We start from the raw sequence: 18,835 nt of genomic DNA, 5'->3' as shown, positions 1-18,835 counted from the left end.
TTTACAAATTTGCTTGTTTGAGTCATTTGTAGCTGTTTAGATCCTCCTAATAGACCACAGAAACACCAAGAGAACTTAAACATTTGTGGTAATAGACACTGTAATGGAAAAACTCTGCATAGCCAACATTTACAGATAATAGGATACAGATTTGAAGTCAAACGTTTGGTGAGCACATCCACCCACAAAGATCCCCCTCCCTAAAACATTTGCAGCTTCTTTCCAATAATACGGAACATAAACGTTGGTTGTTTGAAGCCATTTCAGCAAAACGATCATTCGCTCCTCCTGTTGATGCTGAGAAAGAGAGGAAGGAAAGACAGAAACTGATGCTACATGCTTTGCAATTTCACCAGGTGACCTTTATGATGTTACTTTAAGATGAAAACTGTTTTATAAATTAAAAGCATACAATACCACCTTTGATGTTAATATACCCTCTGCTTATTTAAACAGGTAAGCTGGGAATCTACCTGGAGTATGATCAAATCCTCTGAGCCTCTTTACTGACTTGTCCAACACATATCTGGATGATTCCAGCTGCCAAACACAGCGGTGTAACTGACTTGTAATGTTGTCCAGATGTCCTATGGATAAGCTGATCCTGATGTATTTAAGATGACAGGCTGACCCCTGATTCCTCTCAAAGCTGGTCGCCAGAGATTTACGGTTCTCTTCAGAATGAATATTTTACTCGTGCTGTTTAAATGCGGGGACGTTATGAGGCACAGGGTGGGAGGGACAGGCTGTTCTCTGTGGTTTCTGTTCTAAAGACAGAAATGTGTGTTGATGAATACAGTGGCCTCCACAGATATCGGCCCTGTCGCTAAAGATGTGTACTAAAGCTTTAAAATAAATAGTTGTTATGGAGACATGGTGGCTGTTTGCTGCAGTTTTCTAACAGGGAGTTGTGGAGGTTATTTTTATCTCCTTTTTCATTGTCCTTGCTGCATCTGACGGCAAGATAAATATGAGTCCTCATCCAGCCTTGTTTGCCAACATTCCAGTTGTTTTAAACTTTTTATTATACGGGCAAGTTTAGATGAACATATTTTTCTGTATCTACTTCCCAACACACTCTGGCTCACTTAAATAACATGATCACTTGTCTTTCCCATTTTGAAGAGTATCACATTTATCACTCAGGAAAACAGAAATCAAGGATTGCGAATTAAATATCCTCTGATTAGTTTTAAAAACTACTAGAGTGTAAATGACAAAAACATTATTACTGTAATCTTAATTATTAGGTAGATATTTTTCTGTTGCTCCCAAACTGTGGAACAATCTTCCCCTTTTGTAAGGACAGCAGACAATTTAAGTTATTTTAAGTTCCTTCTGTTTTTAACTTAATTGTATTTGATCAGAAATTCTTAGTTGTTTTTATCAAGGTCTTTTCTTTTTTTTTTTTTAGTTCTCTCCTTGTCTGTTAAATTATGTATGTTCTTGTTTTGTGGGTCATGTTTTATTCTGTGAACATATCGAGCGCTTTTCGTTTGGTCTCTTTGGGTGCATAAAGTGCTGTGTAAATATAGATTGATTGAATTGATTGATTAATAGATGTCATAAATTTAAAGGTTGGACTTTTCCAAAATTTTCTGTGTGAGATTATTCTACTGAAGTACAAATTACACTTATTTTAATATTTTTGTCGCATCTGTAAGAAGGATATCAATAAGCCTGGGGGTCACTATATAAACAGAGTGGCCTATAAACAGAGGTATTCTTACCGCTTAAACTTTCACATCTTGTTATGTTACAACCATAAAATAAATATATAAGTGCTACAACATTGTTTTCTTTGCAAAAAAAAAGTTGAAAACCATGCAATGTTTTCACTTCACTTCACTGTTGATCTCTCTCATTATATTCTGATAAATTATAATAAATTCTGTGTTTGTAAATGTCAAAATGGGAAGAAAGGTATAAATAAATCTGAAGTTTATCTTTGGTCTATCCAGAAGCAGTTTGATATAAAACGTTGAAGCTATTTTGCTGAAGTGTCTATAACAATAAGTTTACTTCCTAATTAATCACTTAGACGTCGGTGAGCGAGTGATTAATTGAGCAACAAACTCAACTTATTCTGGTTTTGGTTCATCATGACAGGAGCAGCATCAGCAGTAAAAAAAAAAAAAAGAGTGGAGAATTTTAAATACTGAGAAAAATTGGCGATTCTGTTCTCTGCTTTCACTGAGCTTCTGCTTTGTCTCGCTGTGTCTGCAGTTGTGCGTCATTTTGGAGCCCATGCAGGAGCTCATGTCGAGGCACAAGACCTACAACCTCAGTCCCCGGGACTGTCTGAAGACATGTCTGTTCCAAAAATGGCAGAGAATGGTAGCACCACCAGGTAAATACATAATGCATAGCGTTTCCTTCTACTGAAACCCTGAAAGAGCAGTTTCTTTCAGCAAAACTCTTTAATTCTGCTTTGTTTTCCTGAATATTTAATACAATAAAAGTGAGTCCTAATAGGGCTGAAGTAACCATCATTATAAACAGCTGGTTCCTCATAAAGAATAGTGAGAGGTAATTGCTCCCTCTACTGAGCTTTTGAGTTTATTCTTCCGTTTAAACAGCTTTTAATTCCACTCCATCCATCACTGTGCAGGAATATTTTCACTCAGAGTGCGTTTTATTGCATCATTTATGTTCCCAAATTTGCCATTATACATCCTAATTTCTGAAATATATATTTTTTGCCTGTCAGGTATATAAAATCATCAGAATTCAGGGTTGCCTCTTGAATCTCAACCCTGCCAATCTTTAACAGGCCTCTCAGGCGCCCTTGATTGATGTTTGCAGGCTGGTTTCTGAAAAGTACTGAGCTTAAATTGGCTGTGCGGTCTTAAGCCGGAGAGGGAGTAAGCCGAGGCCATTTTTTTTCTTTCTCTTTTTTTTTCTTCTTTTTTTTTTGGGACACATTGGAGTGGCTGCAAATTACAGCAATGCTTAGCGAGGCGTGACGAGATGTCTTTAAAAACCAACACCAGTCAAAAAGCCTTTGACTCAGACCTGTGTAACTTTAATTAAGAGTGCCGGGTGTAATCAAACTCGCAGATCCAGCTCCCCGGACAGCGGCTCCCCAGCGTCCACGACATTCTTCAAAGAAAAGAAAAAAAAACAGAGTCAGAGGGAGAGAGAAAAAGGAAAGCATTTTATGAATATAATAAAGACTCCTGGCTGCATTGATAGTTATTTGTGCACATGGTGAAAGAGCAAAAGCAGATCAGAATTCTTTGCTCTATGCAAGCTTTATGGTAATATGCATCTTTTTATTTAAAAATGGCTCCTGACAGTGTTGACCCTTTACAAAGAGGTTACTCCTTCTTATTCATTTACATGTTGACACATCTGTTGCACAATCTTTGCAGTTTAGCTGAAATGAGGGTTTTCCTTGTTGGTGGTGTTGTTCCACTTTTCCTGCAATTCTTCTCCAGCTCGGAAACAGGTTGGGATTTTGGCAGGAAGGAAGCCATGGGTGTATTTATGCTCTGATAAGTTCTTTTGGTGGAAATGGAAGCGATTTTTGTGCGTCACAGGCTCAGCATCAGAGGAAACCAGTGGGATAACACAAATGATTGTCCCTCACAATAGCAGAGTCTTTTTATTTATTTATTTTTCATAAACAAACACGTCTGTCAAATCTTTTTGAAATCAAACAAGATAAAATGCGGATAAAATTCCCTTTGTTCTTGGTGTTCTGATTTATAGTGCTGTTTGTTTGTGTTATGAGTCTCTGATTGTTATAACTGAATATGAGAGCATGATTAGACAGAAACCTCAGAAAATGTATTTCACTTTCAGACATCTGACTGAAAATCGCAGCAGGATTTTCTTGTCTTCTCTTGAGATTAAAAGGAGTAACGCTTTCTAACAAATGCCGGAAGAATTCGCAAAACCTTGTATTCATAAATTATGTACTACATATATTCTCTAACAAAAGTTAGTGAAACTGTCAGGGACAAAGGAACAGACTGAACTACTTACCTGGGTAACCTGGTAATTCTAATTATTTCACTTATAGATGAACTTCACATTGTACTTAATGTATGTTGAGTTACCCAGTGATGTTAACAATTCTCTGTTGTACCCTCTGATATATTTCTGTCTGTTTAACCAACACAACTAATTTTGGCTCCGGTTTCAGCTGGACACCCACAGAACTTCAAAACGGAAATATTTCCCACAAATCACAAAAAAGGTATCTTCCCTCTAACAATATCGTCTGTCCGTCGTCTTTCAAGAAAGCAGCATTATTTCCTTGCTTGCTTGAATGGACTGAAATGCATTTTCATGTGCAAGTTTATCATGTATTTTCACCTGCCTGATGTCAAAATTATGTGTTGAATGTTTATTGCATGTGACGACTTGGCTACAGCTTGTAGTTAGTTATTAATCACCGATTCCCAATAGAAATAATACAAATTCAGTGTTAATGCTAGTTAGATTTCAATAAGTCGGACAGTTGTGTCTTGCTTTTGCTTTTGAACAAATTGCATCACATTGAACATCAAGGTCTATAGTTGAGCATTTATGTAAATGAAGCAGAGGTTCTTTCTTATAGCTGCATGTGTTTGGAGATGTTAACGCTTGTGTGGTTTCACCTCTGAAGATAAAAAATGCATCCTTGTTTAATAGATGCTCTTATCTGTGTAACATGTCTGTGGGATTGCATCTTCTGTCTGCATGTGTTTTCAGTTTACAAGCACTGGGAACAAGTTAGCATGATCTCACCTGCAAATTGTACACACTGCACACACACCTACACCTTGTCTCCGTCTGTATGCATTATGTTCTTGGCATGGCCTCTGTTTCTCTTTGCTGGTCGCGCCAAAGCTGAGCCTGCCCGACAGACAACCACGAAGAGGAGGAAACGGAAGAACTCAGCCAGCAGCGCCAACAGCAGCGTGGGCACCGCCGCCAGCAAGAAGCGCAGCCCCGCCACCAACTTCAGCCTCTCCAGTCAGGTACCTGTAAGCATCAGCTCCTCTCGGTTTGCCTCCTTTTTTATTTACATACAGCCATTTAGCAGCAGCTTTTCTTCAAAGCATCTCAGAAAGGAGCCGTAATTGATTTCTGTAGCTGCAATTGAATGTTTGCAGAGTTCCAAACAAGCACCAGAAATTCCTAATGGCATTTCAGCTAGTATGGTTTAATTTATTTGTACAAATGAAAGAAAAAGCTTCAACACTGTAAAAACAAAAAAAAAGAGGTATATAAAATGGGACAAAATGGAAGTGATCAAAGCAGGAAAATATTTTAGTGAAAGATTAGAGCGTAACTGTTCTTGTAGGATGCTTTGTGACCAACCATTACAGCTGAATCCTAAATGTTTTCCTATTTCTCAGAAAAAACCTTTGCCTTTTCACAATGTTTATTTAAAACGACCAACCAGCAATGAGACCTTGTTGCTCATCCAAGTGACCAGAGCCTTGGGCTATAAATAAAAGAAAAACTTTGAAGCGAATCGGAAAATGTGGGTGGTGAAATCATGCTTTGCCCTCGCATAGCCAACACACTGACCAGGCCCTTGAGCAAGGCACTAAACTCACAGACTGCCCAGCAGCAGTTCATTTTACTTGGAAATCAGAAACATACCACCATGCTGTTGTAAAGGGAGTTTTCAGCTCTTTAAGGTGGATCTATGTTTCTACTTTAGAAATGAAAAAAATGATATGATGTTTAAGAAAAAAAGTTTGAGATACTAATATGGACTATTTTTATAAAATGTAACGTATTAATCACCAACAATATAGCAACTTATGGATTTTTATATCTGTTATAAATATATAAAATTCCAATATTTTCATTTTTACTCTAGTAAGGCAAGAAAAGGCACATTTATTTGTGCCTTAAAATAAATCAACTACACAGAGATAAGATTGATTAAAAACACTGAGCACATCACAAAATACAAATTAATTTATTACACACAAAAAATTGTACCAGTTTTCAAAAACTGACCTTTGACCATCATTGATGTCCTGGTCAGAGCTTATTTATCACTTGTTTGAAACTATACAATTATTGTTGGGGAAGTTTAGGTGAATGTGTTTTCTACCGTATGATGGTCAACCTGAATAGTATGTTGTATTTACCGTTTAGAAGAATGACTGAAAGAAATAGACCTCTGATATCTATTCTCCACTCACTTGTGCGATAAAGCTAAACTTTCTATATAGCATAGGTTATGTTAACTGAGTTAACTGTTTTCTTGTTGTATTTCTGACTTAAGAACTTGAAAAATCTGACTTTCAAATATAAGTAAAATGCAGTTTTACACCCAAGGGCAATATATATATCCTTCAGGTGAAGAGTTTGATTACTAAATAAATGTTCCTAGACTCTCAGATGAACTTAAAACTGTAAAGTATAAATTAAAAAATTCTTCAATTACAGTCACTTTTTAGATTGCTTTTACAATGTTTCTTGTCTTTGTGCATTGAAAACCACATGTTTTGTGCATCTAAACAGAAAGAAATTCAGAGGATTTTGTTGAACAGAAAGACATGTACTTGTGGAATTTGAATATTACTTTTTGCTTTGAATAAATAACTGGCCATTATTTTTGCTGAATTAATCAGAAAGAAGATTTCACTACTGGTGTCAGTTTTTAAAATTCTTCTTCCAATTTTCCTGTCGAGTTTCTGTGAGATTAAAATAATGAAATAATTATGTTATTGGGCCATTGGTGGGATATTATAGCAGTATGTTGACAAATTGTGAAGCAATAGTTCATATATATGGTGTCCAAATGTATTATTTTGGCATTATTTATTGAAAGCTGCATCAAAGCAATCTTTCTATCAATCTGAACACAAACCAACAGTGTTATTTGGTATTGCCAATTATTGTGGCACCTGTGATTTTATAGAAACAATTCAATCTTTAATGTGAAATCTTTTTTTCTACCACTGTACAAATGGACTCAAATTAAGATTTTAGTATCTACAACATGGATTTATATTGGTGCTATAAAAGTTGCATTTATTTAAGTGGTTTTTACACATATTTACTGGTGAACCATAAATGTGGAGGGTGCTATACATGTGTTTGTTTTTTATTATTATTATTATTTTCACAAAGGTGTGAAGGACATAACATAACACACATACTTTATGTGTGAATGTATAATAAATATCATCTTAAACATTATATATGAGCCACTTTTGGTCACTGTTTATAAAGCTGAAGTTGGGATGAATGTAACTTTTAACACCTTCTCTCATGACTGGGAAAACATTCAGTAATTTTGGGTTTTAAATTGGCATGTGATAAATATGAATCTTATTTAACTTTTTATTTTGATTACTTTTTAAATGTGTTTTTTGTATTAAAAGAATTCATATCGGAAATCCATTTTTGTTTAATCTCTAATTAAATTTCTGACTGTGTTTTTACTAATAAATATGGAAGTTTTATGTTAATGTAGGAGGGTTAAACTATTTTATATCTGCATTAAACTGTCATAATAATATCATTTTTATGATTAAACAAATAAATCCTGAAGGGCTTTAAATGGATTTTACAAGCATACAGCTTCATGACCTGTATTAGGTTCAAAATGCCTGATTTGGCAACACGGCTGTATTAAAGGTTACTTGACGTACTTAAAGGTTAAACAGCCGCCTAAACAGCTCAGTGTTTCACCACATGCCTGGCACCTCCCCGGAGGATTGGATGCCGCTGTGGGTGTGCTGTCTGCAGAGGCTCTACTTTTATTCCACACAATGCTCATTATACACATGCTGTATTACATTCACTCCCCAGCATCCAATTTACTGTTCTGTAGACGCGCCGGCACAGCACTCCGCTGTTCTTCTACACAGATCATTTCAGTGCAGGAAAAAGTGCGCTGATACAAAACATAAAGGGAATTTGTTTTTGTTAAGGTGTTACTGGTTGGCATTAATGTGCGTACATTTTGTCCTCGGCACTAATTCAGCCTAATGGAAAATTTAAGAGTGTTACCAGCTTTCTATACAGTGTCTGCGCAGTCACACAGTAAATATACCAAGTCTATATACTGTTATCTCAAAGTAGACCTGCTGTTAGGAAAGATTTTAAAACACTAGCATGCTGTAGACCTGCATGTAGGAACCAGACAAAGACTCAGGGACAGTCCAAGGTTAATTGGGGCCCACATCAAAATTAAAGTTGGAACCCACCACACGCATCCCTGTGAGTCACATGTGAGTCAACAATAAATTTATTTATTTTATGGTATGAAAATCACATCATCCACATTGTTTTCATCATTCGATACATAAATGTAATACATATTTAATAAATACAACAAATAAAGTCTTTAAAGTGTAAAAGATGGTAATAATCTGTAGAAAGTCACCCTAAGTTAACCATTTGCTCTTCTTGTCACATCTGGTGGATATTGTTTCAATACCAACTCAGGATTGTTTAATTGACTGTATCTACATTCGCAGATGGAAAATTAAAAACCTCTTGTTTAGACTTGGTTGTAAACAGAATGTGGATCTAATATAACTCCAGCTGAAACAGAAATGTCTTCATTCTCCTGAGATAAGAGCTAAACTATGAACATTTGAGTTCATATTTTTAAATTATTGTTTGAATTAAATGTTATATCAATTAATTTGAATCATTTGAAATTCTTTGTAATATACTATTTTGGAAGGTGTCATGGCTGTGTTTCAGTGCTTTGGCCGGCTCTGCATAAATAGCACAAAATACGCAAAGTAAATTTCTTTCTGTTTTTCAATTTTTGCCAAGAACTGCATGTTTTTCCCACCAAGTTCTTTAACTCTCCCAAACATTACCAAAATAAATGTTATTCTTTATTCAATAAAAACAGGATTTATGCTTGAGATGTCATTGAACAGAATTGACATAAAGAACAATTCAGTCCTCTAATACGGGTTTGAAAAGAAAGACCAATTAATTTTGTTTCCGACTTCAATTAACTTGTTAATTTTGTTCTTCTTTTAAATGGACAGTAGTGTTAAATGTGCTACACCCTGGGTTGCCTACAGACATTCTGCACTGACCGTCTATATTTACTGAAGACTCTTGGGGCTGTCTCATCTTTTTCTAGTCTTTTACCTGCTTGCCTTCGTCTCATCCATACATAATGTACATCTCATGCACATATACACACTGCACTCGCAAATTGTTTTCTCTTTGGAAGGCAGCGTGGCTCTGTGCCAGCTCTCATTATCACAGATATCTGTATACACCCTCACACCCCCCCCACCCCCCTCCTTCTTCACATGCTCCCTCTTTGCTCCATCATTGAGCCCCCCCTCACCCACCCCAACCCCACCTCCAACCCCAACCACCCCCATTCCCTCTTCCTCTTCCTCATCACCTCCACCTACCTACCTACCCACCCACTCACACAAGCACACATATACACATCCCCACTTGTGTCGTGCATCCACACAACTCTTAAAGACGGGCAGCGCGGTCCGTTACATGCTGGTTACATATGTTGTGCGCCTGCCGTCTTTGTCTGAGAAGTTGTTCGTTTGTGGCTGAACACAAGCCTACGTGAGTCCAATAACAATAAGGAGTGGACCCTTGCAACTGGAAGGGGGTGGAGGGGAGGGTTAACCGGTGGTGGTGGAGAGGGTGTTCATAGAATGAGCAACACTGACCTCTAGTGGTCGGCATTGGGAACATCCAAGACTGAAACCATCTTGAAATGGTTGTTTTAAATCCAATAGATCTACCTTAACATTAGATTTAATTTCCCTTAATTTAGAATCAAATCACAATTAAAGAAAAAAAAACTGCACATGCAGTTACACACATTACAGACTGTAATGTCATTCATAGATTTTAACTATTTTTTTAGACTGTAAGAAATATACATCAAACAACTTTAGTGAATTAAGAAAGGAATGGATATATTTTTTTAATTATTTGTATATTTTCTCAAAGTTTTTACCTAAAGTGTCTGGCAGGAATGTTTGACCACTCTTCTTTGTTGGATTGATAGAGTTGATTTGTTTGTTGATTTCCTGCCAAAGATCGGGCTTTTGAGTGAAGGCAACAAATGCTCAGATTTGAGGTCAGAGCTCTGAGGAGGCCATTCAGTAAGCTTAATGTAAGTCTTCCAAAAACATTTTTTATGTTTGGGATCATCGTCATGATGGAACAGCCAATTATGTCAGAAATTTCTGTCCCAAGCTGTTACCTCTGATGAAGGGACATCAGTCAATAAGTTCTGGAAGAACACCTGGAGTTTATCATAAATTGGGAAAAGAAGTCCAATGTCACTTTCCAGTTTAACATCAGTATAGACAGAGTATGCTGACTTAAGAAAAAAAATTGTCTGAGGAAGTTGTATTGCACTACTTGCCTGCAAAGACAAGTGAAGGTAAAGCCTTTAAACTTGTAACATCTGTCAAGCATGCAGTGTTAGCATAATACATAGGGTCTGTTACACTGCCAGAGGTAGAAATTGTATGAAATAATGAAGACAGAGGAATACCTGTAAGACCTTTTCCAAAAAGAGTTGTGAAATATCGAAATAAAATTATGTCAGGATCTTGTTGATGGCCAAATAGCTACACTATTTTAGCTATTTGTGCAGTAAAGTGAATTTACTGCGCAAATTGATAAGTCAAAATGCAGAAAAGATGCTTGTAAATGGAAGAAGCTGAAGAGATGATCAAAGACAACAGTTATCGGTGTGAAAGAACATACCAATGATGCCCCAAAAATATGATGCTGCCAGCGTATTGGATTATACTCTTAATTGGATTGTTTAACCGTTTTTACTTTTGGAAACATTTTTCTCCTATTACAAGTTCTGTAAGGTGTGCAGGATTTCTTTTTGGCTGTAATTAGCTGTATTTCAACTAATGTTTTTAAATACGATCCATCCATCCATCCATTTTCTTTACACCCTTGTCCCTTAGTGGGCTCGGGAGGGTTGCTGGTGCCTCTCCAGCTAACGTTCCGGGCGAGAGGCGCGGTCACCCTGGACAGGTCGCCAGTCTGTCGCAGGGCAACACAGAGACACATATTCACACCTAGGGACCATTTGGAGAGGCCAATTAACCTGACAGTCATGTTTTCGGACTGTGGGAGGAAACCGGAGTACCCGGAGAAAACCCACACATGCACAGGGAGAACATGCAAACTCCATGCAGAAAGACCGGGGCCGTGAATCGAACCCAGAACCTTCTTGCTGCAAGGCAACAGCTCTACCAACTGCACCACTGTGCAGCCCACTATCCATAAATGACCAAATGATTTTGTGTCACTTTTGCATTCTGTCCCAACCCACTAAATTCCCACTTGTTGTTTTGGAGGCCTGCGGAGGACCAGATACGTTTTCCTCGCTCCCCTCTGCTAATCTCTATGAATGCATCCTCATGCAACACTTGGTGAAATCAAGCGAGAAGGGAGGCGTTTGTCTCTGCGTTGGCCCATTCAAGATCTTGCTGCTTGTGCTAGTGCGAAAGCAAACTCCTAACGAGATGAGTAGACAAGTAGACAGTATTAATTAGCTCACAATTAGCTCTCCCTGGTCTCAGACTAGCCACCAGCTGTTATCGTCGAAGGAATTTTGTTCAAGAGGGATGGTGGGAAGGAGGGGGTTGCCTAAAATTGGCCAGAGGTAGGTTGACAGGCCTCCTCACAGGAACAGATGGTGAATGCAAGGCTTGTTGGCAATCAGTACATTTTTAGCTAATGACTTAATTAGCTATGCAAATTGACAAATCAGTGTGGATATTGTCATTTAGTTGAAAAGCTCACCTAAATTAATTAGCCTGATTAAGGCATAGAGAGGTGTAGAAGTGGTCGCTGGGGGGAAACAGGGAGGAGATGGCTTGGATTCATGAACTGGGTTTCCTTGTTGTGACTCCCATCGAAGTGTTTGTGCATTTTGTTGTGTTTTTTTGGACTGGAGTAGAAGCAGGTTGTGTTGTGCATGTTTACATCAATGCTTACTTTATACAGGACTGCAGGCAGGGTTAATCTGCATTCATCTGCTCTTGGTGTGGAATTGTTTGCAGCGCTGCGGTTATGCAGTGGGTTTGTCTTGGCTTCTGTCCAGTGCACATGCACGTTTGTGGGTTATTTTTGTGTATTTGTTGTGGTGGAGACGGCCGTGGAGAGTGAGATCTCCCAACCAGGCAGCGCTGACACACATGGCCGGTGAAGCGTGCACTCCATTTAACTGAACGGCTTCTTCCCAGGTTACAATAGCTGGTCCAGACACTCGGCGGCAACAAAGGATGAGACTCAACAACTCACAAATAAATATAGCAGTAATTGAGGTCCTTATTGATCGGTGCTTGAAATAATAAATTACACTACAAGGATTATTTTTGCAGAGGAATTTAAGAACGTGACTAAACACAAGCAGTTCCAGGAGGGAATCCCTCTCCATCAGGATTCCTTCACATCACACCAGTCACAGATATCAGTAGATAATGGATGAATCTCTGTCCTTCCTTTCCATGACCCAGTGTGAGAGGGCTATCTCTGTGAAATATGTCTTACATGATGAGTATTGATCGGGCCGGGTACAGCGCACCAGGGGTATCCACTCACTGTATGGGAAGGTTTCATTTGCACGGGGAGCTCAGAGAGGGGTCGCCCATTCGGATGGGTTCACTGGATACAGCCGCACTTGTCCTAAACACACACACGCACGCACGCACACACACATTTGCTGTCATTTTGCTGCAAGCGGGGGGTCTGCATTTAAAGCAGGAAAACACACAGCTTTCAGTGACTGGGTATTTTCTATCAGACAGAAAGCATGATATAATGATAAAGGCTATTAAAAGTCAACGGTTCTCTTTTTGACCTTGTGGTATTTCTGTTTAAAGCTGGCTAAATATATTACTATCTTTTGTATAACAATCATTTCATTGAAGTAGTGCAAGTATTATTCAAAAGTCTAAGTATATTAATGTTCCTTTGATTTTCTTATGGTCTGAGAATAAAATTAGATAGAAGAATCAGATACACGTTCATTTCCAGTATGATTTTTTTTTTTTTCATTCAGTTCCCATTTCAAATCCCCCCTAGTTGCACTTGTTGGCTCCAGAACATAACCACAATACACTTTTTCAAAACTATTTTTATTTTTGTGTACCGGTACTTAGAAATTACAGAATAAAAATGTGATAAAATCATAAAATTTGGGACCGAAAATAAAATAAAGCAAAGATGTGGATCTCACTATATTAGTGTTCACATTTAAACAATACTAATAATAAAAAAAAAAAACTATTTTATCGTTCCAAAGCATTTCAATCCTGTAGTTGACCATTTTGAGAGGAATCTTCAAGATATTAAAACTACAAGTTATTCGGGCAATGAACTGGCTTCTAAACTTGAACAATTAATCGATGTTATGTCTACCAATAATGAACACTCTGGCATTGAACCAATTTAGATCTTTACACTTTTTTACCATCAATTTGTTTTTCTTTAATGGAATCTAAGAAAACACCTAATAAAATAATTACTCTGATCAATGTTTAGCTCTGTATACGTGTTTTTCACAGATTCATTTGCTGAAGCACAGCTGGAGAACTATTGGTCATAACTGAAATAAGGTGTAGTTTAAAGCAACTACAGTAGCTGTTTCCAAATTAACATTTATGAAAAGAGAAAATAAAATACAACTCAAGCCAGGATTCCTTCACATCACACGATGTGAAAAAATAAATTCCGTAAGAAGTCCCTGACCCTTTTGTTAAATCGTGATGTTTTAGAGAGTTAAATTTCCAGCGAACCATGATGAGATACATCATCCACAAATGGAGAAAACATGACCAATAGTTTACCAAAAAACATCTTGATGATCCTGTAGATCTTTGGGGAAACATTCTGTAGAATGATGAGCTTTTTGTAAAGTCTGGTCTTTTACAGCATTTGAAGAGAATATGATATTGGTGGTCAGACGTGGTTGGGGGTTTGTGACCTTAAGCTCAACTTGACTTGGTTTATGCAGCAGGATAGTGATCCACAGCACCACAGCAGGTGGCGCATCGGAATGACTTAAAAAGAAAAGCTCTGAAAGCGTCTAGTCAAACTCCCGATTTAAATCCAATTGAGATGCTGTGATGTGACCTTAAACAGGCCATACAGGCTCACAAATCCTCCAATGTGGCAAAATAAAACAACTCCATAAAGCAAAATTGGCCAAAGCTCATAAACAGGTATAAAGAACTTTCCTTGCCAGTTACCACAACTTCTTGATGACAGTTGAGCATCACAAACTCTAGTTTAAGGGTGCCAGTACTTTTCTATGGCCATGTTGGTTTTGTTTAGAAAAATCTTGCAATGTCAATAATATAGAAAAATCCTGCAATGTCAATAATATTGGTAAATATACAATTTGTTTGATCAATTGATAAATTTAAGAGTCACAAGAAAGCATAAAGAGAAGAAACCTCTAAGGGAGCAAATAACTGAATTTGTTCACAGTTTTGTAGGTGTAAAAATAGTTTGAATTACAGATTTGAGGTCTGTTTTAAAAGAGAAGTTTCTAGTTCATCAACCTTTCTTCATCTCTGCAGGACGTGATGGTTGTTGGAGAGCCGACCCTCATGGGCGGCGAGTTTGGGGACGAGGATGAGCGTCTGATCACCCGTCTGGAGAACACGCAGTATGACGCCACCAACGGCCTGGATGACGAGGACGATTTCAACAGCTCCCCGGCTCTGGGAAACAACGCCCCCTGGAGCAGCAAACCCCCCGCCGCCCAGGACAGCAAGCCTGAGAGCACAGCGCCCCAGCCATCGCAGTAAAAATATAATAAACAAATTACATAAAAGAAGAAAACAACAGATCCTTGGCTCCATGTGGGTTAGACATTTAAAGCCCCCCCCCTCCCGTTTACCCTGAGGACAGCGCCTCTGTGCCGCATAATGAATTCACCTGTCTGCAAACTCACCACTGGCATGTCTAGCCAAACTTTGTCATCTGGGATATTTTCTTCTCTGAATCATTGTAACATTTCTTTAAAAAAAAAACCACAGAGAACTGCTCAGAAGTATCTACAGACAATAAATGCATACAAAACGTATGCAATGTAAAATAAAATTATTATTGCAGACTGACTTTTTCCCTTCAGTGGAAAGCTGTAGATCAAATTCTCCCTCCCGGACCCTCAGATGCGAACCTCCTGTCTGGTGGAATACCTCAGCTGTGATTGGTTGACCTGCAGGTCACAAGTCATCACGCTGACTGCGGACAGTGGGAAAGAGAGAAGAGTAAAAACAACAAACAAAATGTCTCTGAAATAGAAAGCTGGTGAAGGGAAGGTGGTTTTCAGCAGCCAGCGGAGCCCATAGAAGTGTCTCACCGCATTGGACTCAAATGAAACATTGTTGGAGGCAATTGCATTTTTATTGGAAATTCAGTCGGCCGTTGGTTTGTTTCTACTGTTGCTCGAGTTTCATTTCCAATTAAGAGGAAATAAAAGTTCTCTACAAAGTGGAAGCTTTTTCAAATGAGGAAAATCTTGTCCTGGAATTGTTTTCTTAACGTTACTGCGGCTGTCACAGATTGTGATTTCATGCAAACCAGTTTGATTGTGTTTGTAGTCTATTGGTATTTTTGCTTCTTTCTGAATCCTTTGAAGTCACATTGTAATTTTGCCGATCCGTTTGTGAACTTTGCTGACACATGTTGACGCTTTATTGTTTTTCTTTATTATTATTCCTGGAAAGTTGGACTTCTTTCCCTTTAACGACCTAATCCCAAACTGATACAAAAGCCTTCTCCTGCATGATTTTATACAATTTTAATTTGGTTTGATAAATGTGCTCTTTGAAACGCATCGTTTGGTTTTTGCTTTTTGTGTTCATCAGTTTGGGAACACTGTAACAAGGTTTGTAGCTCTGTAAATAGAGGTGGAATCTATTTGTCCACTGTAAATCAGCCACTGAAAGCAGTTTGGATATGGCAGCTGTTTTTGTTTCATACCAGTTTCTCATTTCTGTAGGGTGGTTTGGATGGATGCTGGTTTGCTTTATTTTGAACCAAAACTTCTCATGTTTCTACACCTCTCTAGCTAGTACAGAACCAAAGCCACAAAGTTAACAAACAGCCACACTGTCACATGACCATTTATTGAGGACTAAGTGACAAACTGAAGGAACAAACCAGTTTTGCATTTTCAGATTGACATACAATCTCATCCACCCCACAGAAATGCTTTAAGATCCCCGTGTTTGTGTTCACAATTGTTCTTTAATCTTCAATCGAATCGATACCCCAGTATATCCTTGATCTTTTTGTTGGATTTTTGTTTAAAAATGGGCAAGAAAACAACGACAGATGTCTTTATACAATTCGATCTAATGGGTATTTATTTGTGTATTTGTAAGGAAGCTAACACATTTCAAAATATGTTTGAGCCTAGTATTATTAGACACCATTTGTACATTATATAGCAGAGGTGTTCAGTGTCATATCTGATGTCTGGTATGTATGCTTTACCATTATGTGTGCCAATAAACCGTGCTTACAGAAAAGCTGAATTTGGTTTGATCAACACACGTGGTATTAAACGGTGGTCTTGTTTCTTGAACCATATGTTTTTACATTATTCTCATTATGTTGCACAGTATTTCAGAAACACATTTTTTCTTTGCAGGGGCTGCTTGGTGGTTAAAACTGAAAATATTCCTGCTGTAAATTCCAGCTCTGCAAGTCTTTCCGTGTGGTTTTTCTACCATATTCCAGGTCCTGTATGGGTTTTCTCAGAGTATTGCTTATATATAGTAATTATTCTGTGTTTGTAGTAAATTTAGGGACCCCAAACGCCCGCAAATAACTGAAATCTGGGAATATTTAAGAGCCCCTCTAAAAATGCTTATAACTGCCCATTTTAATAGGTTAAGCACCAAATACAGCTAAATATTCATCAATAAGCACAGCGGAAACCGCTAGCGCTGCTGCAGAGGCTAACAGATCTTCTTTATAGTAATAAGTAAAATGAATGATTGTTCTGGATTGGCTTCTTTGCAAGTGCTACCCAATAGCAGGTCAAGTAGCTTTATACATCAGTCTTTCAGCTTCTCAATCTGGATTTTATCTAAAATATTTTAGATATGCTCTGAAAAATCTGCAAAGAGGCAATTTTTTATAAATGGTTTGAAGTTACATTCCACAGAAAAAACAGCAAATATTGAATTGCGAAAATGTGAAGACCCAGATTTTAAACAAAAATTAATAACATGATGTATGAATGTATGCATGAATGAATGAATGAGTCTACTTGTATAGTAAGAAAAAGAATATGATAGTTGATTTCAAAACTTTTAACCAAGAGTATCAGAATTTTATTTTTCTAAGGAGAATAAGTCTTCTGTTTTTGCAGCAGGAGCATTGCTGCATCATTTTATGCTTCAAACAGCTGGGAAAAAATATTCACTGGCAACTCATAAAAGGCCTTGAAACAGTAGAAGAGAACATTTTTGCATGCTTGAGGATGTAACATTTTTCAGTCTTAGTATTCCTTGAGCTGCTGCTTCGTGAAACAGATGTTAGCAATTCTACCTTGCAGCAAGTAGGTCCTGGGTTCAGATCTCAGGCCTGGGGTCCTGTTTCATGGAGTTTTCATCTGCCCTAGATAGGTATTGCATTTTCCTACCAGTCCAAAAATATGCCTGTAAGATTAATTGGTCTCTATAAATTTTCTTTAGAAGTCACCGTGTTTATGTGAATGGTTGCTTGTCTTGAATTAGCCCAGTAATGGTGAAGTACTGTGTTCAGGTTGAGTACTACCACCTTTTCACGGTTATGCTCAAAAGAAATGCTGAACCAGACTCAGAATATATGGATTACAAAAGCCTTAATTTTCCTAAGAACTTCAGGAATGTTTCATTTTGTAAGGTGCAGAAAAAATGGTGAGCTTTCATGAGAAAAATGCTTAATGATATGCATCAGTTTGTTTTTTGTTTTTATTTCTAGATTACAGTTCTCCCACTTCTATACACTGGCAAAAAAATAAATCATTGTTCACATTGCCTGTACCCTTCACACAATCTAATGGCAGAAAATGACTCATCCTTTTCCCTAAACAAATTCTCTCTCTTGCTGCCATTTTTGATTACCTTTAATGATCATTCTGAAAAACCAACCTGCTGATATTTTTACACAAAATTCGCAGAGAAGAGCAGAAGGCAATACAGAATAATATGTGCATTAAGATTTTAGATGTGCAATTTAAAATCAAGACTAAATCACTGAAAGACCCTCGTTAGTGATTCATGCAATCATGTTTCTGTAAAACTTCATCCATCCATCCATCCATTTTCTTTACACCCTTGTCCCTCAGTGGGGTCCGGAGGGTTGCGGGTGCCCATCTCCAGCTAACGTTCCGGGCGAGAGGCGGCGTACACCCTGGACAGGTCGCCAGTCTGTCGCATTTTGTAAAACTTATTTTTTTTAAAAAGCAGTATGTGTATTAACTGTGTATGCAAGTCTCTAGGAGGTTTGGGTGGATTCAATTTATCTATATATCAGGTTCATATGATCAGCCTATGATTTAAGGTGCATAAGGTGTTTGGATAATTTAGCACAATGAAACCTGAAGACTGCTGCTTAGACACATTATATGTGAACGTTATCCTTTGTAAGAAGAAGCCTCGGTGCTGTTGTTGGGTAGACTTTAAATTTTGAAATATTTGACAGGACTTTGGCACCACCATGTGGAAGAGCTTGAGAACTGACACCAGAAGGAATTAATTTTTTTTCTTACTTCAAATTGATGCCCTCGTCTCAGGTATACTCAGACTAGATGTAATATACACATCCATCCATCCATCCATCCATCCATCCATCCATCCATCCATTTTCTTTACACCCTTGT

General features: G+C 37.8%; 1 protein-coding gene across 4 annotated transcripts in view; it reads left to right on the top strand.

Annotated features, from left to right (window-relative positions):
* ldb2a (LIM domain binding 2a) overlaps positions 1–16,499 on the top strand; it is a 98,744-nt gene extending 82,245 nt beyond the window's left edge. The window contains exons 6-9 of one of the 4 annotated variants that reach the window (XM_008421092.3): positions 2,227–2,350; positions 4,151–4,204; positions 4,840–4,976; positions 14,532–16,499. In XM_008421092.3, coding sequence (XP_008419314.1) covers positions 2,227–2,350; positions 4,151–4,204; positions 4,840–4,976; positions 14,532–14,762 — 546 coding nt within the window. In that variant the 3' untranslated portion in view covers positions 14,763–16,499. Of the gene's footprint in view, positions 1–2,226; positions 2,351–4,150; positions 4,207–4,824; positions 4,977–14,531 lie in introns of all 4 variants that reach the window. The other 3 variants (XM_008421091.3, XM_008421093.3, XM_081611872.1) reach the window with 3 other exon arrangements.
* The last annotated feature ends 2,336 nt before the right edge of the window (positions 16,500–18,835 follow it).

Source organism: Poecilia reticulata, chromosome 10, assembly GCF_904066995.2.
Source record: "Poecilia reticulata chromosome 10, P_reticulata-male-v2, whole genome shotgun sequence".
Lineage (NCBI taxonomy): Eukaryota > Metazoa > Chordata > Actinopteri > Cyprinodontiformes > Poeciliidae > Poecilia > Poecilia reticulata.
Note: the sequence above shows the minus strand (reverse complement) of the source record. Positions and strands in the feature narration are given on the sequence as shown.